We start from the raw sequence: 24,045 nt of genomic DNA on the forward strand, positions 1-24,045 counted from the left end.
CATGGAGAGGCAGCTCAGAGCACACCTGAGCTCTCAGATGGAATAAGGAGCTCAGTTCAGTATTTGCAGTTGTGTTATGAGCACAAGAAATACACCTCAGAATATATCTACAGAAAAGGAGCAGATGTCTGCATCCTTTTAATAAGTTTCCTTCTGGATAATATGATAATTTAGAATATTTTTTTATTTGCATCCTGTACATTTTTCCTCTGGAGACAAGAGTCAGAAAGCAAATTTCTATATTTAATTGATGCTGTTCCTTGCATTTTATTGATGCTGAGAGCCCACTGGCTCAGCCTGTGGTAACTCACTGTCAGCAGACTCAGTTCTGCTCTGGGATTGAGGGTGGTCAATATTTGCTGTTTTCAAACCCATGCCCACATTGCTTGTGTGACTTGGGTGCTGAGTGGTGCATAGGCTGAGAAGGCAAAGAAGATGGTTCCTGTTGTAATAAGTTAATAAATGCTGTTAAAAGGCTGGGTTTTGCTTTGCTCTTCATGGGTTTTTTTGGCTTGTCAAATGGAATTTTTATTTTAGACACGAAGAAAATGAGTAGCTACCAAGAAAGGATGTGGGAGTTGACTGTGCAGAGGACTTAGCAATGCATGAATTAAGCAAAACCCCACATCTGCTTCAAAAACAGGAACAAACAGTCAAAAATGGACACGGAAATTTGCAGCAAATGAATAATTTTCATTATCTCTAACTTATATGATAGAGTTTTGATGGTGGGAAAGTAAGATAGACATGAGCATTCAAACAGGTTGGAACTGATGTACTTTGATTCAGAATCTTTTTAATGTATGATTTGGCAAAACAGTATTTATTCCTTTGTGTTGTGGAGTTCAGTTCCCTGAACTTTCCAGCTGCTGCAGTGTCTGCATGCTGAAGTTTATTTAGTGCCCTGTCCTGGGTGCCAAGAGGAGAAATTGCAATTGTCCCACACTGTTCCACAGCCATGAATCAAGAGCTCCCTGACCTGCTGAGGCAGCAGTCTCCTTAACCTTGCTAAATGTCACAGAAAGAAGTATGAAATCCTATCTGTGTACTTTTGCAGAGAAATTTGAAGGTCAAACAAATTGTAGGCCAGTTGGGAAATAAAAAAAAAAAAAAAAAACAACCCAAAAAACCCATTTCTCACAGCTCAGTTTGAGGAGCTGCAGCACCATGGCTTTGGGAGAGATGGGGCTGTTTTGATTTTTCACTTGCAGCCTCATGGAGCAGTTGGGTGCTGGGGTTTGATCCTCTCTGAGGTGTGAAGGTGTCCAGTGCCAGTCCAGGGCTCTGAACAGGCACAACTGGGCACAGCCAAGCTCAGGGGTCACCAGCAGGAACCTGAGCTTTGTCTGTCAGCCTGAAGGGGTTTGTGATGGATGTGGGGTTAAACATGAAAAATGTGTGCATTGCTATATGGGAGAGGGCTTTTCATTTATCCTCCAGCTGCTTTGTGTAGATGGAAGAGTAAAAAATGCTCCCTCAACTAATACATGCCTGTTGCAGGATGGTGTCTTTATGAAAATTTAACAGGAGAAATATACCAAGAAAATATCTAAGAGTAGGATGAAAAGAAACTGAAAAACTCTATAAGAACACTAACCTGGAATTGGTTTAAATAAAGATCAGGTGTTTATAACAACATCATTGAGAATACTCTTTTTTCCAGCCTAATATTTAATATTTAAGTATTAGGGAAACATTTCAGTAGAAGGTGCCTCTGATTTTATTTTTTCCCCTGTGATATGTAGGTATGTGTTAAGCTGAGCTCTCTGGAGCTAAACCTAGTGAGAATAAGTAGAAGAAATGGGCTCCAGACTGGAAGGGCTGTGCCTGGCATGGCTGTTCCTGCTGCAGATCCCTTTTCCAGCCTGATCCCAGCTGGAGGCTGTGCCTGCCCTGGGCAGCACCCATGGGCAGCATCTCTGCACAGGCAAAACCCAACTGCTCTGAGTAACACTTGCTTTGAGTGATGGGCTCAGAATGGGTTAGGTACAGGCTCTTTCTGTTTGACTTGATGCCTGTGCCACTGTTATTCCTGCCTTGTACCTCTGAAGAGCCACAGATCATTGTTCCAAAATTGGTTGGTAGGAGATGAAGTGGTTTGTGTTTCACGTTCCACTGAAAACTGGCAGCAGGGTCAGACAATTTTACCAGAAGAGGTAAATTATATGCTTTCATAGCTCAGAGAGAGAGAGATCACACCACATACATTTTTGTGGTTAATGTCCACTTTTGGGATAAAATTAACTTTTCAGGCGTGTTTTGAGGAGGCAGAGTTGAAACTCTTAGCATTTTAATGTCATTGGGGGATTGTCTCAGCCTCTAGCTATGTTAAATGGGACTAATAATTTCAGCTAATCAGTGTCTAGCAACTTCTGAAAAATGGAAACTAGTTTAGGAGTGATGTAAAGAGAAGTTTTCCACATTAGTGGAACGTTGGGCAAATGCTAATGAACTTTGTACAGTTTCCACTTGTGTTTGGAGAGAGGGTCTCCTAAGGTCAGTGCAGAGAGTTAATAGTAATGAGTCCCACGCTGAACCAAATTGGGAAAGCCTGTATACATTCTACATTTCAAAGCAGGGCTGCACATGTCATGTGAAACATGACTCACTGAGTTTGTTTGAAATTGTTTTATATTAGATTTTTGTTGGAGAAGTGTTACAGGAGGCAACTCTGCGGCTGAAAGTAACTCCAGAAATAGCAAGGGAAGCTCTGGAACCCCAGGCTGATATTTAGTGAGGCTTTTAAGGGTACTTTTTATCCACTTGAGACAACACTGCCATCAAGGAGTCTTTAGATCTCCACATGGCATCATCATGGATAAAACTTTTAAAAGAGAGTGGCTTTTATTTTCATCAATAGTTTGCCTTTTTTTTTTTTTTTGTTCACACTTGTTTCATAAATCTCCTGCTATGGGCCAAATCCTACCTCAATGTGTCATATGAATCCATTCTTTCAATTTGTCCTCTAATGGAGCCTTTCATCTTTGTTACTCTTGGGACTGACCTGTGATTAAAAATCTTCTTTAAAAAGAAATACTTGACAAGAGGACCAAGAGCTTCAGAAAGAAAAGATGGAAGAGACCCTGTGTGCTTTGTAGCTTGGCTGCTCCCCCTTTGGAAACTGTGGCTCTCCTAATCCAGCTCAGACTTTGGAAAGGGCCTTTCTAGTTAGACTGGGAAAACAAACCCAGCAAAACCTGCCTTGGGTTGCTAAAATGTCAGTTCCAGAGCTGCTTTATTGTTGTGAGCTGCTCATTCACAGCTTCTGTGTGTCTGACACTGGCTTAAGGTTGCTCTTTCTGTGAGTTTAATTTCAATTTGGTCTTTTGAAATGCACCTTTAGGCATGAGGGGAGCATATTGTTGACTGTGAAATCCATTGCTTTCCTTCATCTGCATATAATCATTGGGTAAATAGTTAATTGTTTATATTGTGGGAGAAAATGGTTCTGATCAAGGCACCAGGCCACTTAGCACAACCAGGAACATTGGGTTCTGGCCTTAACCTTTGAGCTCCAAGACACTTTCATACAATGCAAATTTGTCTTTACCATCCCTCAGTGCCCATTAGTGCTCAAAATGAGGTTTTAGCAAGCCTTGATAGGGTTCTGTGGTTCGGGGCGTGTTTTGTTTCTTAATTGGGTAAGTCAAAGTGAGATGATAAATAGCTTGGAAAGGATTTTTTGTATGATCTATCAGCCTGATTAATGTTCGTGTACCTGGATGCCCACACATAATCCAAGGTGCCTTTTGATGCTGTTGCTCCAGGCTAAAAAGCTAATAATGGGAATTTCATTGAACCTCAAAATCTTTTTTCTATATGTAATTTAAGCAGCAGTGTTGTGATCACCCTTAGCCATAACCCTCCAGTGTTGGACTGTCCTGAGCACTTTGGCTGTCTTTCACCCCTAATGAATCTATTTTATGTTGCCGTGTTTTCCTGAGTTACTTTATGGTAAAATGAACCTGGTGTTTGTCACTTCTGCAGCTCACCTGAGGTCAGAAGAAGGCAATGTTGTGTTTTTTGGCAGCACCTCCTCAGGCCTTGCAGCAACCAGAGCTGTAACATGAACGTGCTCCAAGTCAATCAATGCTGAAATGAACTTCTTGGTGGATAAAATCAAATAGAACCAATTCTTACCAGCTTTCTCTGAAGTGGCAGTAGTGATACATGAATACTGTTGGTTTTTTGGCCCAGGGTTCCAGATTTTGTGCGGGAGAAGCGCTTTGGGAACTGGCTGAAGGACGCTCGTGACTGGGCCATCTCTCGGAACCGCTACTGGGGCACCCCCATCCCCCTGTGGGTCAGCGAGGATTTGGAGGAGGTGAGTGAGGAACATGAAAGCTTCCAGCTGGCAGAAACCCTGCCTGTACTTGTTGTTTGCCTGTTTTGCTCTGTCTTTGACTACTGCAGCCTGAAGTGCTGTTTACATGTTTGAACAGTAAATCTGTATAACCCATTTGTGTGTGTGTAATAGGTGATAGATCTGTGCATATTTATGGGTGCCTTGGTGTGCCTGTACAGGTATTCCCTGTTTTTGCTTGAGAACTGCAAGCAATTTTTCTTGGTTTTTACATTAAAATTAATCTTGTCTTTCCCAGAAGAATTTGCAGTGATGGCAAATCTAAAGGAAATAATAAATGCAGTGAGAAAATGGCAAGGAGGAGGTTTTTTTTTGTTTGTGGGTTTTGTTGTTTTTTTTTTTTTTTTTTTTTGGAACTCCTTTAAGTCTGCTTTTGATATTCTGGTGGTTGGTTAGTTCAAGCCAAATGAGTTGCTGAAGGCATAAAAGCCAGTCCACCACAGCAGAACAGCAAAGATACATATTTGTAGTGCCACAAATGTGAATGTAGCAGACTGTAAAAATATGAATCTAGTGGAATGATGAAAATGTATAATGGTAATGCTAGAAATGAGCTTTGTCAAGCTGTAAGGTACCCTGCATTGGTAGCAAGATGCAGAGGGCACAAGTGAACACTTAACAGAATTTTGATGGTTTTAAAATTCTTTCTGAAGGTAGAGTGGGTTTTGGGTTTTTTGTGGGGGTTTTTGTTGGTTTTTTTTTGCATTGGGTTAGTTCCACTAGACACACAAAGAAAAGCCTTCCTCATGCAAGAAGTAGAAAATGGTAATCAGTGTCAGGGTGTGCAGGGAAGGTAAACACTGATGGCACTACCCCAAGCCTTTATTTTTCTCTCTCTCAATTTGAAAAAGTTTTACTCTTCATTTTAGACCTGAAAGACCTCAAGTAGGAAAACCTCTGCTAGAGAAGTATTTTATGATCTTCAACTTGCCATTGCTTAGATGTGCACCATAAAGCATTTTTTATTTCCTCTTCAGTGGGAATCTTGGTAAGACAGGGAGATACTCCTGCAATTAGGATTTAAGTATCTAAGAAAGCCTTGGCATTTGGATTCTGCTTGTGCTGTGAGTGTGTTTGTAAATTACTGACAAACCCAGTGCTTCTGTCTCTCATATAACAGTTCCAGTTTAGTTTGAGGACTGACAATTTATACACACTTTTTTTCACATTCATCCAACATTGCTCAGTCCCTTGTTTGATATAATAATTTCTTTTAGGTAATAAAAAGGCTTTCAGTGTTGTGGCTGAGTGTTTCATTCTACAGCTGAAAAAAATTGTGTAAAGGTTTCATTATTTCCACTCCTTGCCTCTAATAATATTTCATTTTCTGTCCAGTCTCCCCATATCTGTATTCCTGTGTGTACTGATTTTTTTGCTTTTCTAGGTTTGATTTGTTAGTTTTTAATAACAAAATGATGTCTAACTTGGAAGATTGACCTTTCCTTTGAAACGAGCTGCAAATATTCCTCAGGGCTCAGTGTTCTGAATAATGATGGAAATACCAACAGGTCTATTATTTCTATCCATAGATGTTACACATTTCTGTTTGCTCCAGAGCCTGAATATTGTGCTTTAATAGCTGAGTACAGCTTCTGAACAGAGCTAAATTTCAAGTTAAGGGTTTTTTGAAAAGTATTTTATCTTTTTGTGTGTGTGAGATATGGCTTGAAAAACAAATAGGGCTGGAACTGATGTGGAACTTAGAGCCTGGGTGACATCTGCTCTCTCAGTAATGATATTCCCTCAGAATTCCTGACTCCAGTGTTACTGCAGCCTGGTGTGGGATTGCACAGCAGCCTCTTCATGTCTTGCTCTCAGAGGAACACTTTGTTGCATGCAATTATGCTTTGCATATTAAATCCTGGAGAAGTAATAACAATTCCTTATTTAATATACAGTAAGGTGAATTAATTGCTATTAAAGTGAATTTTATTACAGATCAATAACTGGTTTTGCACCGTTTTATTTTAGTTTTCTTTTAGTATAATTATCAGGTAGAGACACATAATGGAAGTTAAATTCTGAAGCTTGTGTTTATTGCCACATTTTTGCAGGCAGTTTATCATTTTAAGCTTTCAAATTCCAACCATTTCCCCAGTGGAGGAAAACATCTCATTTGGATTAGATAATAAAATTTTTTAATATAACACCCAAGTTGGTAAAGCAGATATGGGCTCACTTGATAGGCCTTGCATACAAATGATAGTGTTCAGTATTCAGTGATGTTGTGAAGGTTCCCTGATTATTTCCTGGCTTGTCACTCATGGTAACCCTGCCCCGGGCTGCGTGCCCTTAGTCTGGCCCAGCACAAGGAGAGGGCTCTGCCTCTGCTCTCCTGAGGGTGAGGGAACCTCTCCTGGTGCATTTCTGGGCCACTTCTGGCCCACTGTAGCAGTCATTTCTTCCCCTGTTGAATATTCATGAGAGATGCTTTGTGGAGATCTCTCTGATACACCCTGCAGGCTTCTTCCTTTCCGTGGGCACTCCTTCCTCCAGCTGTGGTCCTGGGCACAGCTGAAATGGCAAACCCACATAAACAAACATTTTTATCCAGCAGGGACTGCAGGGCTGTGCTACAGGAGCATTGAGGTCCATGGCTGCTGCTGGATGGATCTGTGCTCCTGTGGACATGGATAATCCTGGATCTGATGTTCATTTTGTTGGCAGGGGTTAACCTTGACCTGTGGGTTCTTGTTGGGTCCCATCTGCTGCAGCCTGAGCTGCTGCTGGATGTGGTGGAGCTGCTTCTGTAGCTGTTGTGAACCATAAAATGGAGGAGGAGCAAATGTCTGGTGGGTAGAGCAGAGGGCCCAGGCTGCTGGGGCAGCCATGGCTCCTGAAGGGATGGATCCGGAGCAGGATCCATCTAATTGAGGAATTTAATTGGGGAGCATCAGCCTGTGTGTGCTCCTTGCAGAAACGAGGGGGTGGGCCTAATGAGGGATGGAATTTGATTAGCATCTCTTTGCTGCTTTCTCCTCTTGCCTTTCAGTGTCTAATGAGCTCCCATTGGGACACAGGAGCTCCTTCCTTCTGCCTTGGACAGAGGCAGTCTGACTCAGTGGGGGAGATCTGTGTTACTCTGGGGGTTGGTGGATTTTTCATTTCTTCCATGAGTGATTTCTGGGTGCAGTTGTGCATCAATATTCAGAATTTTGCTTTGGCATTGAAGAACTTGTTCAAAAAGCACCAAATAATGAGCAGCTTTTCTCCCAGAGCTTAGTGTGAAAGTATTTTCAAATACATAGGTTAGTGAAGGTGAGGTTGTATCCAAGGGCATTTTTTTAGCCATTTCTCTATGAATACTTTTTCTTCCTCCAGCAGTGCTGAACTAAGCACCTGCTGCTGCTCACTTGAGACTCTGTGTTTACTTGTGGGGCCACATGAATGAAGAACAGATCTGGGTTTAAAATAGTTTGTTGATGAAGATGTATTTTCACCTGGAATCAATCCCCTGGAGTAGTTTGTGTGCATTCTGCAGCCTCTTGTACCTGGCTAGTAGAATCATTGTCCTGCCTCATTGCCTACAGAAAAAAAAGATAAGAATGAAAACATCACATTTCCAAAGTACTTTAACAATAGCAAATGGTGATTAGTAATGCAGATCAGCACTTGAATCAGATGGGGAAGATCATGTCTTAAAACCCAAATCAGACTGAGTTTCTGTCTTTTCTGTAATTCATGACAATTTTTTGGAATGAAATACACCAAAACCTTTCAGTTAGTCACAATTTCCATGTGTATACATATGCATATGTTTAAGACTTGCTCAAGGAATTGAGCAGTGCTCTGATTTTTTGTATCTTAAGAGCAACTTCCAAAGTTATTTCATGTGAAAAACGTCTGGCCTATTTACAGCTTCTTTATGGTGCTACATTTAACTCCTTCCCTGTCAGATCTATCAGACCCTGGGGTTTTTCTGTTGCTAGTCTAAATGGAAAAGATGGCATGTGGGACAGCATCTCCAGAATCCAGGCCTGTGCTGCAGCTTGTGGCTCCTGAGTCCTGGCAGATGAGAGAGGCCACAGCGTCTGGGAGGGCTCATTGCAGTAAAACATAAAGTAAAACCTTTGCTTTTCTGCTTTCTCATACAGTTTTTAGAATCATTGTTTCATGATGTCAGTGCAAATCTGATGTGGAAATCAGCATTTTTCCTAATAGCATGTTGGTGCACAAGAAAAGTCTTTCTTAGCAGCCCCTTTGGTAGCTGTGATGCTTTCTTTGCTTTAAATAAAAAGCCTTTTAACATGTACAGTTTTGTTTGCCTGGAATGGAACCCTTATGGATAGTGAGCTGCTTACTTTAGGGGAGGAACCTGGGGTCTGAAACTCCTGTTTGTGTAAAGTCAGTCATTGAATTTTCAGAGGTTTTTGGTTGTGTTTGGTTTGGAGAAGCCCCCCACATTTTTTGATAACCTGCCAAGATGCTGCTGCTTCCAAGTCTCCAGTTCCTGTGATGTGAATTGTATTCAATCAGGGCAGCGGTCTTTAACATCATTTGAGGAAGGAGAGCCTTGTACAAAATTTGTATTGGTTTTTTTTCAGCTCTGTAAACTGCTACAGGAGATAGTGCAAGTCTCCTGTCTGATATAAAAAAAAAAAAACCAAAAAAAAACCCCAAAACAACAAAAAACCAAACCTGCTGTGTACAAATAACTGGCTAAATTTCTGTAATTTCTCCTGCAGGTGGTTTGTGTTGGTTCAATGGCAGAACTGGAGGAGCTGACTGGAGTCAAAGTGACAGATCTGCATCGAGAAAGGTGGGTCACAGAGACTCTACTGGGTATTAGAAATAGATAAGCAGACATAAAAAAACCTTGATTTTTTTTTATGGGGAGAACAGAGGATATCTAAACTACAATAACATAACTATACATCACTAAAGCTTTTTTTAATATTCACACAATATTAATTGTGAGAGCCAATCATCTCATTATCTATCTATAAGACTAAATCTGCATGAAATTAAACCCTGGTGAAATGAGACATCAAGTGCACTTGTTTGGGTTCAGGGAAATCAAGTCAGCTTAGGACATCATTGCACGTTTTATTCTTCAGAGGATTTGTTGACGTGACCAAGAGCTATTTTCCTTTACTGATTCACTTTAAACTAAATGTTAGATCACTTCTGTTCAATAGACATAGGAACGAATATGTCTGAGGGAGAATATTATTTAATTCAGATCTTCTTTCTGATGGTGTTGAATTTGCAGGCAACCCTGACATGGGAAGAGATGAGAATCTTGACCCCATGTTTCAGAAGGCTGATTTATTATTTTATGATATATATTATATTGAAAGAAAATGATATATTAAAAGAAAATGATATATTAAAACTATACTAAAGAATAGAAGAAATTATTTCATCAGAAGGCTAGCAAGGAATGGAAAGGGATGATAATAAAATCTTGTGACTGACCAAAGAGTCTGAGACAGTTGGACTGTGATTGGCCATGAATTAAAAACGACGGCATGAGACCAATCACATATGCACATGTTGCATTCCACAGCAGCAGATAATTATTGTTTATATTTCATTTCTGAGGCCTTTCAGCTTCTCAGGAGAAAAAAATCCTAACAAAAGGATTTTTCATAAAATACATCCGTGACATGGCAGCAATGACAACCCAGAGATACATAGCACACCTGAAACAAAGATGACTGAGTCTTTCTGTTGTATTTCTGTTAAGGTTGAATAAACCATTTGAATTTTAAAGGGGGTTTTTAAAGGTGGGCGTGTCCCTTTTGCAGCATTGACGCGCTGCACATCCCGTCGCGCCGCGGGAAGGGCGCGCTGCGCCGCGTGCCCGAGGTGTTTGACTGCTGGTTCGAGAGCGGCAGCATGCCCTACGCGCAGGTGCACTACCCCTTCGAGAGCAGGAGGGAGCTCGAGGACGCCTTCCCTGCCGACTTCATCGCCGAGGGCATCGACCAGACGCGGGGATGGTAATTCCTGCCTTATTAGCTCTGGGGGCCTCGGGACTCTAGCTGGTCACAGTGACCCCAAGATGTGTTAGAAAGTCTCTTTTCCCAGCCTGGCGGTCAAAGGAGGAGTCAGAGCTCTTCGTTTCTTGGTCTCAAGGTTGTTTATTGTTTCTTATCTGTAGAATTCTTTCTCTGACCTGCTGAGGTCTGCTCAGCAAGACAGTCAGAGGCACACTGGCTACCCTCAGGGCAGTGTTATCTTTTTATACTAAAAACTATGTGTACAATATTTACAATAACTTCCCAATACCTATCACCTATTTAGACAGTGAGCTTCTACTCTCAACCAATCTAAAAGTGCCAACATCACAGCAGAAGATGGAGGCCAAGAAGAAGAAGGACTTGACACAGCCAGATTCTTCAGTCTTGCCCCCTGAACTCCCATTCTAAAAACCCCAAAAATCTATTTTTCACCCCATGATAAATTCACTATCATTCTACTTAAACTGTCATGGCTTCAATACTTCCATATCTTTGGGTAATGCTGTACAGATAACTTGACTGTTTCTGTACAGGTAAGTGTCTAATTAATTTTTTAAACTAAAACACAAGGTGGTCTAAAACTTGGTGATGAAAAAGTTGTTGTAGAAATACAGTATTAGCAAGAAAACTTCCCAGCTGTTATGGAAGACATCAGTAGGTAATAGGGCACATCTTAGGCCTGGTAAGCAAAAATCTCAGCAGCTGAATGATCACAGAACTTGAGTTATCTACTAGAGACAGAGCTGCAGTTGAGTTGGTTGAAATGGAAGTCAATGTGTTGAGGATTTCAAGCCAATGTATAGCCTGATAACTTTTACTCTAAGATTGAGTTTTGGGTTTATATGAGTGCAGAAAAAAACTAAATCAAACCTTATGTTGTAAAGATTGTATAGTTTACAAAAAAAGTCAAAGCTTTCAGCTGTAAACTACATCTGCTTCTTTCACTCTGGATAAATCCTTTTCAATCATCCATGAAAAATTTTGTCTGATTTTCTGTGGTTAATGTTCTCATACATACTTGTATGCCTGCATACAGCTTTAATTCTAGCATTGCAAAGTGTTTAGTCCATGTCTGAAGTTTGAGGTTGACTGTAAAAATTGACAGAGGAAGATGAATTTTTGTATTTTCTGGATTAGTGAATTTGACTCTGTCCAAGCAGAACTTTTCCATCCAGTAACTTGAGGTATTAGAGCTAAATAAATTCCTCTGCAATACAGTTGGCACTTCCCTTTGCCCACTCCTCTACCCCCCAACAAACCAAGCAACCAAAGCAGGCAGGATGCCAAATACAACTAAATTTCATGACTGTAGTGAAATGTCTTCATTTTTCAACCCCTTTATTGTGATGCAAAAAATGATCTAGTACCTCAGTAAACAATCAAATACTGTTGGGTAGCAAAAGGAGAATAACAAGTTAGTTTTCTCTCTTTATTCTTTTCATCTGGAAAAATTAGAAATAATTTATTTTTAATGGAGGAACTCAGGATGAAGATATTTGGTGTGAGCCCTCAGACTTGTGTGCCATAATCAGGGTGCAAGAGGAGCCTTTCCCTTTTCAGTCTGGGGCTTTTTGTTCTTAACATCAGTGTAAGAGTTCCTGGGACTCTTAGCCAGAGCCAGGTGTGTTTCACCTGTTTGTGGTGGGAAATCAAAACACCCTCCTCAATTCCTGCTGCTCCCACCTCCCCCAGGTTGCTAATGAGCTGGGGCTTTGCTACCAGCAAGTGTTGGGTGATTTGTAGTAGAGCACTTGTGATTTGTGAGAGACAGGAGGAATTAAGATGTGAGGTCTAAGAACAAGGAGCAGGGGTGAGTTCTGAAGTGCTGGGAGCACAGGATGATGTGATTTGTGTTTGGCACATCCTGTTAGAAGTGTGAAGATTGAGAATGGAGATTGGTTTTGTGTCAGGTCAGAATCTGCAGCTGCTGTGGAGTGAGGACTGGGAGGTGGGGAAAGGCTCAGGAGGTGCAGGTCTGGTGGCTTCTGGTTCACTCCACAGAAGAGGAGAAAAAAAATCAAGGGAGACAAGGGGAAAATTAATGTGAAGAAGGTGATTGTCCAGGAAAGTGATATTTTTGATGACTTTCTGCATGGATAGAGAACCAGCTGAATTATATTTGTTAAAGCCACGGGACAAAATCTCAGAGTAGTTGGGTTGCAAGACTGGCAGTCCAGGCAGAGTGGTAGGAAAGGCTCTGCCTCTGTACAGGGAAATGTAGCAAAGATTTATGGTTGTGGTCAGAATGTGGTGGCCCATAGGGAGTTCAATTCTGGAGGGTTTGGCATGAACCACAGGATCATGAATTTATCCACAGATGTTCAAGAAAAAAAAGGAGCAAAGTTTTTCTCCCTGTTTTCTCCTCGGTGGAAAGTAGAGCAAAGGAGTGAAATGCTGTCCCTGTTATGGCTTTTTTACTGTTGGTTGAGTGGCAGGTATTTATCTGCAAGGACATACCTAGGAACAATCTGAGATTTGGTGAATGGAAGGTGAAGCAGCAGAGAAATTGAGGAAGTTTTCAAGAAACAAGTGTGTCTGTTGACAACATATTTCAAAAATAGGTGCAGAAAGACACTGCTTTAAAATATTCAGAGTGAATGAGGTGAATTCTAAAAGCACAACCTGAGGAAGAATCTGAAGAGTTCCATCAGAATATGTGGATCACAGGTTTTCAGAGACAGTCTTGTAGCTGTCATCAGCTAAGGCACCTCATGCTGAGGCTCTTTGGGTTTGACAATTTGAACATAAAATTTGTGATGTATCCTTGGATGCATTTTTTCAGTGCCCACAGTCTGCCTGTACAACTTTTCTAACACAGAGAATTAGGAATTCCTGAAGAACATTGAAATCTCTCCTAGTTGGTTCTGCTTTGTGATTTTTACCTGCAAATTCAGGTGCTCTAATAGGAGAATTTGTGACCAGTTTGCAGAAAGTGCTGCGAGTTTGTCAATGAAGAACTTTTTAGTAAGTACAGAGGAAAAACTGCTGTGTTTGTAATGAACTTTCAGCCCTGTAGGCTTGAGGTGTCAGTCACCTGAGTAAATAGTCAGATATTTGTGTTTTGGGGTTTTTTTAAAAAAATCAATACAGGGATTTTGAATGCACATGTTTGTGTGCAGATGGAGGAGTATTGTTTAAAATTAATGAAATAAAGTGCAGTTTAATAAAGAGAATTTGTATCCTGCAGTCTGAGTTGAGGTGATTTTGAGAGTTTGGGGTCTGGATGAGATAAACATCAGAGTTGTCATGGAAGTCACTTAATAAATGCACACAGCAACCTCTGCAGAGGACCCTCAAGTGTCAGAATAATGCTTTTGCAATTACAGGCTGTTTTTTGATAAAAACAACTTTGGAACATACAGATGGATTTTTTTCCCCCCCATGAAGTGTTTCTCCCCTAAATCTTCATGCAAATACATAGTTCTGAGACATAACCTCCTGTGCCTTATTATAGCTTTTTTATAATCACCTTCTCTTTGAAGGTTGCTAAGCAGTTGTCAGTGTGATGCCTGTTTTGAACCAGGAAAGCTGTGGCCCACCCTCCAGTTACTTTCTTTAAAGTAATTACCAACAGTGCAGTTCCAGCAGCTCACACAGCCCTCCTTTGGTGAAGGCTCTGGCTCCTGAGTGTGAAATTATCACATCATCCTGCACTTCCACTTAATTTCCCAGATATAATCGTAGATCAGCCTGTGAACAATAGGTGCCTGTGCTTGCTCCAGCACTGATTTCCAGACTGTCCAAGTTTATGGAGTGATTATAAACACATGAAATAGAATGGGAAGGAACCACTGCTGCCCTTTGTTGGGGGAACATTCTCTTATTTCCTAGTGATGGCTGATTAAAGCAGACAGCCACAACCTCCTTCCAATCAAACCTTTGGCAGCATTGGAAGGAGGCTTCTCTCATTTTTGGTAACTTGTTTTTATACTTTTATACTATGTTCCATTGTTCCAGGCTGAAGAACACACAATTAACACACAAACACACACAAGTGTGCTGGTCCTGAGTGCTCTGTTTGATTCTGACTGATCATAGGTTTGCAATGAGCAAATAGGAAACTTGTTCAGGGGCAGAATTCCCTTTTTTCTGCTAAAGAGGGAAAATGCTGTAGTTTTCTTCCTCATGATCTTCCTAGTGCTTCATATTAGAATTTTTCTGCCTTCCTGAACTAGTAGATCCCAGCTGAGCAAACAGCATGATATGCTTCGGGTAGGAAGATCTACTTTCCATGAGCTCCTTTTCTTACTCTTTGCCACATAAATGTTCCCCAGACTTAAAATTTACCTTTGCCAGAAGAAAGGAGCATAATGACACATTTATTTTATAATGAAGACATGCAGGCTTTGGTTTGGTGTATTTATGAAGTCCCATTTGTGTTGTCTCTTGTTTCAGGTTCTACACTTTGCTGGTGCTGTCCACTGCTCTTTTTGGGAGGCCTCCTTTCAAGAATGTCATTGTCAACGGCCTTGTCCTTGCCAGGTTGGTGTCAATCAGCTGCTTCCTGAGCAGCTTTTTAGTCAAAAAATGTTTCAGATAAGACCTGCAAATTGTAAATGGAATGTGAAATGGGCTTTGGAGCTGTTAAGACTTGCCAGGGTGATATCTGTGCTGTAGGAGATAAGAGGCATCTGAGAGTGAGAGGCTCACACATCCCAGCATCTGCTGCACTGGGCTCTTCCCAGCAGGGCCAGTCCTGCCTGGAGAGAGAAAATGAATAGCAAGAACAGGAAAGAAATTGTACCTGTTATGCAGAGTAAAGGGGATGATAAATGTAGTTTTAGATGTAATTTAAAGTTAATTATATTTGTTTCCCTTTATTTTCCAATGAAAATTTTTAAAAAAATCAGTAGGGTGGAGGGATTGATTCAAAACAAGTGCATCTTTCCTCAGCTTGGGTAGGAAGGACAGATTTCCTGCTTAGATTTGTAACTTGGGAGCCTCCTGGGTGGGCTTTGGTATTTTCAGTTGTTTTTTAGGTTCAACAGTCCTACAGAAAGGATGTGCTAATATATAGATATTTATAATTATGTCTGTGCCACCAGGAATGTACTAGGCCAGAAAAACTGAGCAGGATTTGAAGGTCCATTTTTCTTTATCCATCAAAATAAGTGTTAAAAGTGTTAAAAAAGTTCTGAGAATTGATGCCTACATTCTGATGTTTTCTAGTGATGGCCAGAAGATGAGCAAAAGGAAGAAGAACTACCCTGATCCAATGCACATTGTGAACAGTTATGGAGCTGATGCACTCAGGTGGGGTATCTCTGCTGGATGTTCTGTGGGATGTGTTGGCTCCCTGCTCATGGCAGATCCATACCAAGAGGCTGCTTGGCTGGTTTGACAGTTAGCAGCAGGAAGAAAGTTCATTTTAGAAGCTTCTAGACCACTGTGACAGAAGTAGCTGCAGGAGTGGATGACTGCAAAGAACTGGCAATGGATGCAGTGCATGTGTCCCTCCCTAAAGGCCAGGGGATCTGCTTCTTCCAGCACTGATAGTCTGAGCTGAGCCACTGAAAATGGGAATAAAATATTTGATAACAACACTACAAGTCACTGTTAAGTCATTGGCTTAGAGGAGGTTCTATGCATGATGCACAAAACATTTGTTTCCTGTTTGCACTATACATTTTCTAGAGAGAAAGTGCTTTGTGCTTGTGGATGTAAGTACATCATTTGCACCTAATAGTAGTGGCACCACAAGAGCAGAAGTGGAGCAGCCTAATGTGTGTGGATAAATTATCCTGGTCAAACAGAGATTAAACACAGTTCATGTGCTCCTGTAATTTTAATGAACCACTTGAAGTGATTACAGAGTCACTTGGTGCACTGACTGCATGCATCAGGTGGTACCTTGAGGTAAAGCTACATAAAAGACATTTTAATTACTGCAGGAATGCACCACTTGGGCAGTTCTCTGGAGCCCTGTAATTCTTGTGTATACGAGAAACCCTTCAGCTCTCACACATTGTGTTTTACAGCTGCACACAGAACTGATGGGCTGAATGGGAGCTGAGTGTTTGTTTGGGGAAGGTGGTTGTTGCTTCTAGATAATTTAACAGAATCAATGTGAAGTTCTAATTGTTTCAAGCTTTAGCATGTTTACAATGAAGAGTTGAGTGGAATTCTTCCATTTAATCAAGGTTGCTCTTTACAAATCAACAAGGTGTGGTGGCAGGGTAGCACTGAGCTGGTAGCTGCAATAATAAGAGTGAAAAGGGTTGGAGTTACTCATACTGGAGATTTTTAAATCACAGGTGATGTTTCTGTTGAAAAAAAAAAACAACCCTGCCTTTTTTATAAACAAACCAAAAAAATCTCAAACACCAGAAGTTACACTTCCATTATTCATGTTTTTTTTTGAAATTTCTAAGAAGCTAATTCATTTTTCTGCCAGTGTACTCATTCTTTAATGTCACATTTATTTATACCTACACCCACACAGAGAGTAAAAAAGCATTGCAGCCTGGGCTCATTTCTGGAAGGAGCTCTGCAATTCAGTTCTCTGCCTTTTCTGAGGTGCTTGATGTTCTCTGTTTATAGCAAAAGCTACAACTGAGGTTTTTTCCTTGGCACTGTTTCCCTGCAGAGTTACTTCAGCTTTTGCAGTACACAAATATATATGTATATTCTAACTCCAGCTTTGAAGTATTCTCAGCAGTAGCTTGATAAATAGATCAGTGGAAAATATAGATATAAGTTGGTGAAATGAATATGGAATTGAGCAAACAGCAGAAATAACAGCACAGTAAATTTAACAACTCAACTTGAGGCTTTGTGAAATTTGAATCCTGAGTGAAATCTTTTAGAAAGGCCAAACCAGTTACATTTCAATATTGCTGAGACCTGGGCTGGTGACCTGTCCAAGCTGAGCTGTGTCAGAAGGAATTTGCTGGTCCTGGTATTTCCAGCCTTTGCTTTCCTCTGTGCTGGGTGAGGATTGCTGTTAGAAGGGAGCAGTTGCATCCTCCTCTCAACCTGGTCTTCAAATGCAGGAGCAATAATGCAACAAGCTGCTGGTTTGAGGGGTGAAGAGATAATTCACTTTTTTCTCATGCATTGTCAGCAAACTCAGTAACACTGGCTTGATCTGAGGAAGATTTTATTTCTGCCCAGTGGGTAACTGAATGGCTGTAACTAAACTGATGGAACTCTGGTTTTTCTGTGGACCTTATTTCTCTGTCCATACAATAAATGGATCTTTGAATTAGAGTAATTGAGGAAATTGCTCTTCTTGTAACATTTACATATTGTAAGGCAGGGTAGGGCTGCTTTATTAAAACAACAACCCTCCCCCAAAAAAACCAAAGCTACATCACCACCAAACTGTAGCACATAAATAATCGTGGTAGAAGGAAGGTGTGGTTTAAGGACAGACCTAAATTCCAGTTTCATTTAAGGACTTACTATTCATTGCCATTAATTGTTCTGTTCTTGTGTAAATTTATAATTTGAATTCAGGTATGAATTCACTTGGGTGATCTTTGGGGTCTGTTCCCACCCAAACCATTCTATGAATCTGTGTTAAAAAATGTAAAAAATGTTGTTGGTTTTTATTTTTCAATATTTTAAATTTTTTTTTTAATCCAGTACTGAAAAAGCCCATTTCTGTGCTGCATTACTGTCTGTTTATTCTGGCAGCTCTATTTTTATCTATTAGTTTTAATGCAAGAATCCCTCTCTCCTGAAGAATTTATGGTCTGGTATTCTTGAATGTGCTGTGTCAAACCCCATTAAGATTTTAAAGCCTCTTAAAGGAAGCGCCTGTAAAGTTATATTAGTTTAGAATCATGACTTTAAAAGTTTAAAAATGTGAGAAAATGGGTTAATAAATTTGGATTGAAAAATGCCATAATCTTTAAAACGAAAAAATGTTTGGTTTGGTTTTCATATTTGGAAAATTAAATGAAATGTGTCTAAATCAAGCTTGGGTTCACGTTTTTCTGACACCTGAGTAAGGCTTGGTTTCTCTTTGATTGAACTTGATAGATTCCAGTTTATTTCTGAAGACAGAATGTTTATTTGGGGAAGAAGGTGGGATTTTTTTTATTTTTTAACTGAGAGGCAGCAAAGAAGCTGAGGGACATTTCTGTCCCTTGTATCAGTAGTTGGTGTCACCTGGATCCTCTGCTTTGGTCCCTCAGAGCTGCCTTTGGATACAAGATTTGTATTGCAGGAGGTACAGCCTTTGTTCCCTTCTGGGGCTGTCCTTGAAAATGTTGATTTCTGGTCTTTTCCTTGGATCTGCCTGGTTTGTTTTGCTCCTTAGTTCTGCCAAAGTTTTTCATAATTGAGGAGGTGAATAGGATTGAATAGAAAGAAAGATACTAGTGGTTAAGGAATTCAAAATATTACCACAACAATCCTAAAGATGAGCCACACAACCTCTGCTTGTTTTACACTGTGATGGCACCTGAGCATGTGTTAGCACAGAGAGTGAAAAAGAAAATTTCAATTCAAATTCTGTGTGCAGCATCTTAGAAAAACTCCTGCAGCAGTTACTAGTAAATGGTTTTATGTTCAGTTTGTTACATGCCTACAGTACACCCATCTTTGGAGTTTTTCCTGTGAAACCCTATCAGTATTTGCAGATTTAAGCTTTGAACTATTGTGCTCTTATTTTGCAGGTTGTACCTGATCAATTCTCCCGTGGTAAGAGCAGAAAATCTGAGGTTTAAGGAGGAGGGGGTGAGGGATATCCTGAAGGATGTGTTCCTGCCCTGGTACAACGCCTATCGCTTCCTGGTGCAGAACGTGCAGGTCCTGCAGCACAAGGTACAGGGCAGGGCTCAGGGCAGGGGACTCTGGAGTCACCATGGCAGGGAAATTCTGGGCTCTGCTCCTTCAGGGCTCAGGGAATCACCATGGCAGGGAAATTCACATTGGGAGGGAGGTCTGGGCTCTGGAGGTCATCTGGTCTTTACTCCTTGATCTGAGTTAAATCAGACTGTTTATTATACTTGCTCCTAATCTGTTATTTGCTCATTGTACCACGCTTTATAAAGTTGTAACCACCTGCATCTTTGTATTCTTGACCAAGCTTATTAAATAGAAAGGGGGAGAGGAAAGTGAGGGACTGCCAAGACATGACAGCTCTCATTTCTCAGATCAGAGTGCTGTTGAGTCCCTTTTATTTCACATCTGTGGGATGCTGCTGCTGCATTCAGACTTGTGAAATAGGAGTTCCAGACCTGGTGTTTGTGGGGTCAGGGCACACTGAGCAATTACCTGCTGCTCCTCACCCCTGGGAACACCAGTTAAAGCTGCGTGTGCTTCAGGGGATCCTCCTGAGATGTCCCTGCTGAACATGGGTGGGTTCCCACTGATCCTGCCTTAGAGCTGCTGCTTTTTTCTTGCTGTTCCCTGTGTGGTGTGGCCAGCACAGCTCCTGTCCAGCAGCATCTGTCACTTGGGCTGCAGGTTCCTCTGCACTGAGAGCAGTGCTCAGCACCACACACACTGTGCAGAACTGCAAATCAGTCAGCAAAGTTATTTGCAGTAGTGGCTGCTGTGACAGTTTTTTGAGCTAACTCATTTACAGGAACTTTAATTATGAATCTGCATTAAAATGCTTAACTTGGGAATACTCAGTCCTGAATACATTAGCCACAGCAAGGAGATTGTCTTCTGTAATATGACAGTAATTTTTTAAAAAGTTATATTTAAATGCAACTTAGAAAAAAGATTCAGAAATGGAATGGAAAGAAAGGCAAATCACAAAAGCAATAATGCTTTAGACTTGTAGATTACATTTGAAGTCTGCTAAAAATGCTGGATGAGTGACAGGAGTTTCTACACTTTGAGTGTGGAAGCAAGATTAAAATTTCTTTCTTATAGTAATTTTTCATTAAAATTGAAGATTTGATGTGTATTTTGTACAGTTTCTATTGAAACCAATTTTAGTCTTTTAGCTGAAATTAATGACAGCAGGTTTAGTGCAGACTTTTATGGGAGAGTGGGAGCTGAATGAAGAGTCCAAACCTTGCACTTGCTGTGCCAGCCTGGGCACTGTGGAGCTGCCATTTGAATCAATAAAGGCAGCTCAAGTCACAAATCAGTACAGTAAACAGCTGACTTAAACTATTGGATTTATCTGTTTCAGCAACCTCTTTGGGGAAGAAAGTTTGCTGACTCCAGATCCTATTATTCAACAAGTCTTATTTTCAGGATCCCTAGACAGCATTCATCAGACAAATTTAGATGTTACCCCCAAAATACACCTGTTTATCCTGTGTGACCTTTGAATTGTCTAAAGTGACCTTTATAGCTTTTTGCTGTGATCCCATTAAGTCTTGCAGTCAGCTCAGTTGGGGATGGAAAACCCCAGTGGAAAATCCAGGTACTTGAGGAGATAGGTTTGGTAATTCAGTATTTTCAGGATTTTCTCTTTCTAAATAGTGAAATCCTTCCTATGCACCATATTAGGCAAAAGAATGTGCTATTGGATGTGATAATGCTTAAATTAGATTTCATTAGGTTTAAGCAACTTCATTGTGTTCTGCTTCCTGCAAGAGTGCAAGTAAAATCCCAGTGTCCTGGATCAGGTATAATAATGATTTAATGCTTACTGTGATTCCCCCTTTAATTGTAGTTGGTTAATGACTGCTGACCTCACACTGGGATTGTTCCTCTTCTGCATTTCTTTCCTATGAATCTTCTTCTTTGTACTGTGAAAGTGCATCTGTAGGATCTGGGTTTAATAATCCAGACAGATTTTTTCATCTGGACTCTGAGGGAAGGGAAAGTCTGAAGGCTTTTAAAACCAGCTATTAAATACTGTTTGTTAATAAAAAAAAAAAAAAAAACAAAAAAACAAAAAAACAAAAAAAACAAAAAAAAAAAAAAAACCAACAAAAAACCAAAACCTGTTTCCAACCTGTTGTAAGAATGTGGGAAGGAGTCAGACATGGTCCTGCTTGCAATGCCCTGCAGAACCAGCAAGGTGATGCCATTTCTCAGATGGCTGCAAACATCAGTGCTCTGGAAAGCAGCAGAAATGCCCTGTGTGCATGTTGGATGCTAAAATTTCCACCTGTTTTTTCAGGTTGCTTCATTCATCTGTTTTTCAGTGTGTTGAGATTGTCCCATGTTCTTAAAAAAGTAATGGTCTTGTTTCTAGGCCTGCTCTCCAAACAGAATCCATCTGCTCAGTGAATTCCTTAGAAATGCCTCAGACCCTCCTGGATGAAGGAGCTGTGTAAATTCCAGGATCCTGGCCTGTGTCTGGAGCCTGGGAAGGGTTTGGTGCTGCTTTTTATCTGCTTTAACAGCCCAAATCACCAGCCTCCTTTGCAGTTAAAGGTGCTGGAGAGGCAGCAGTGAGACACAGGTTTTGCACAGCTCCTCTTACATAGCTGTGTCTGGAATTTAATGTTTGCTGCTGGGAAACCAGTGGAACCCAGGGAAGATGCCAAAGTACTGCTAGCTGACAGGTAATTGGATACAGAGGTTTGATTATATACCCTGATGACTTGGAAATTTGCTTTGTGTTTTGATGATAGGATGAGGGAAGAGAATTCCTTTACAATGAGAACACAGTTAAGGAGAGCAATAACATCATGGATAAATGGATTCTTTCTTTCACCCAGTCCCTCATCCAGTTCTTCAAAGCTGAAATGGCAGGTATGCATTTTTGCTCAGGGGGTCTGGGGGTGTTTCATGTTGGTTTGCAGAACTTGTCTTTCCATACAGAGATTCCCAAATTCTGTGAGAGTCTTTGATAAAAGGAAGGAAATCTTTAACCAGCTGCAATAATCCATGGAATGCTTCTTTCATGGGTGTGAAGTCTGATTTTGCTATGCTTGTTCATGAGATTTCAAAAAATGATGAAGCTTTTTTTGTCACAGCTAATCCTGTGAGCTCAGGGATGGAGCTTGTTGCTGTAACAACGTCTGCAGTGCTTGGAGCAATTAATAATTTTATAATAGTCACTGAAAGACAGCACTGAAAAGGAAGCCAAATAGAATTTGGAGAAGCTGTAAAAAAAGGGATAAAATGGGCAGTGCTGAAGTCAGCTGAATAAAATAATTTTGATGGGTACATGAGCACTGGCAATAAATTCTTCCATGGTGTGGTTCCATGGAGAGGGTTTCTTTGGAATCATGCTGTGGGAATCTGTGCAGCAGAGTGGATGGCATTAGGATAGCTGTAAGAAGATACTGTGCAGGTTTTTTTCCTTTATGATGTTTTTTTCATCATCCCATACCTCTTGATGCTCACATTCCATTGGGACACTTAATTGCAAAGAGGAGATGCTGCAAGAACCCCCTGAAGTAGCTGAGAAACCTGCAGATGGGATTTGAAGAGGTTTTGGTGCATTTGAGGGCAGTGGAAGCCCAGCTATTGGAGAGAAGGTGGCTTTGGCCATTGTCACTCCTGTTCATGAATAAACAAATAACCCCCTCAATACCTGTGATCTTAAGTTGCCCCCAGAAGAATTTTTTAGCAGCCTTGGGCTTGGGAAGGAAGGTGTTAAGTGGGATAACAGGCAATAAGGAAATTTCTGATTGGCACATGTGAGTTCAGCAGGACACAGGACAGTCCTGCACTGCCCTGATCTCTTGTTGTCCCCCTGGCTGGTGTGATGGTCACTGTCACCAGGAGCAGAGCAGTTTATCTGACTGTGACAGGGGAACCAGCTCATTGGTACCTGCAGAATTCACTGAGCTCATCTAAGAACATTTCATTAAAGGAGGAAGGAATCCTCAAGCTACCCAGCCTAGCAATATGATAAAAGCTGGCTCTCATTGATGGAAATGTGGCTTCTTTTCCTGCAAGTTGTTGTCCTTGAAATTTGATGGTGGTTTGTGTTGAGCTTCAAGTGTTGCCAAGCAGAAATAAGCAGAGCCTATGCAAGTTTATGTGCTGCTTGTGAACAGGAAAATAACTCTGAGGGACAGCAGAAAATTCATTTGTGAGTTTTTGAACCTGGGATCTTGGATCAGTGCATAGTTTAAACAGAAATGTTTGTAGGAAGGTGAATATGGGGGTAGAAACCTGAATTACCTGCTCTGGATTTCTGAGAGGAAGATGAAGCTGAGAAAAAGAGATGTGTCAGTGGCCATCTTTATAAAATAAGATCCTTCCAAGGGGAGCAAAGAGTTTCTGCTGGAAAATGGCAATGCCAAGACTTCCAAGACAATAATGTTGGTAGGAAATACTGTTTTCTTGTGTTAGATGAAGATAACATCCTGTGCTCAGCAAATGAGTGGCAGTCTCATGTGGAAGGGATTAATAAACAGAATTTTTCAATTTATTTTTCTGCATAAACTGTGGATTCAGTCAGGCAGATTTTAATGAGATGAAGTGAATTTGTGTACTGTGACATGATACTCTAATCTCTTTTGCAAACCTATTTTGGGATTTATTTTTTTTTGAAAATATTTTCTACTTTGTATCACTTCAAGTAGGAAAAATGTTAGGGAGAGACAAGGAAAGATTACAATGGTGACTGATACTATCAAATGCTCAATAAATGAGATAAATAAAAATATAAATTCCTGTAGCTGGAGGTCATGGGGTGTAAGAACACACAGGTTTGAACCTGGCAGTGCTGAGGAGACCCCAGTGACCAGGGAAATGCTGCAGCTGGGCTCTGCCTCTTCCATTTCATCCAGTGTCTTAGAATGGAGCTGAATTTTACACCCAGTTCCTGCCTCTGGAGAAATGCTTCCATTAAGTCCAACTTGTGGTAATTCTGTCCCAGTTTCTGCTGGCACT

At 40.8% G+C, this 24,045-nt stretch overlaps 1 protein-coding gene across 2 annotated transcripts in view; it reads left to right on the plus strand.

Annotated features, from left to right (window-relative positions):
• IARS1 (isoleucyl-tRNA synthetase 1) overlaps nt 1-24,045 on the plus strand; it is a 94,787-nt gene that overhangs the window by 42,616 nt on the left and 28,126 nt on the right. For both annotated transcript variants that reach the window (XM_059480044.1, XM_059480045.1), the window contains exons 15-21: nt 4,198-4,324; nt 9,049-9,122; nt 10,114-10,308; nt 14,725-14,811; nt 15,499-15,582; nt 18,954-19,101; nt 21,828-21,948. In XM_059480044.1, coding sequence (XP_059336027.1) covers nt 4,198-4,324; nt 9,049-9,122; nt 10,114-10,308; nt 14,725-14,811; nt 15,499-15,582; nt 18,954-19,101; nt 21,828-21,948 — 836 coding nt within the window. The remainder of the gene's footprint in view (nt 1-4,197; nt 4,325-9,048; nt 9,123-10,113; nt 10,309-14,724; nt 14,812-15,498; nt 15,583-18,953; nt 19,102-21,827; nt 21,949-24,045) is intronic.

Source organism: Ammospiza nelsoni, chromosome 11 (genome assembly GCF_027579445.1).
Source record: "Ammospiza nelsoni isolate bAmmNel1 chromosome 11, bAmmNel1.pri, whole genome shotgun sequence".
Classification (NCBI taxonomy): domain Eukaryota; kingdom Metazoa; phylum Chordata; class Aves; order Passeriformes; family Passerellidae; genus Ammospiza; species Ammospiza nelsoni.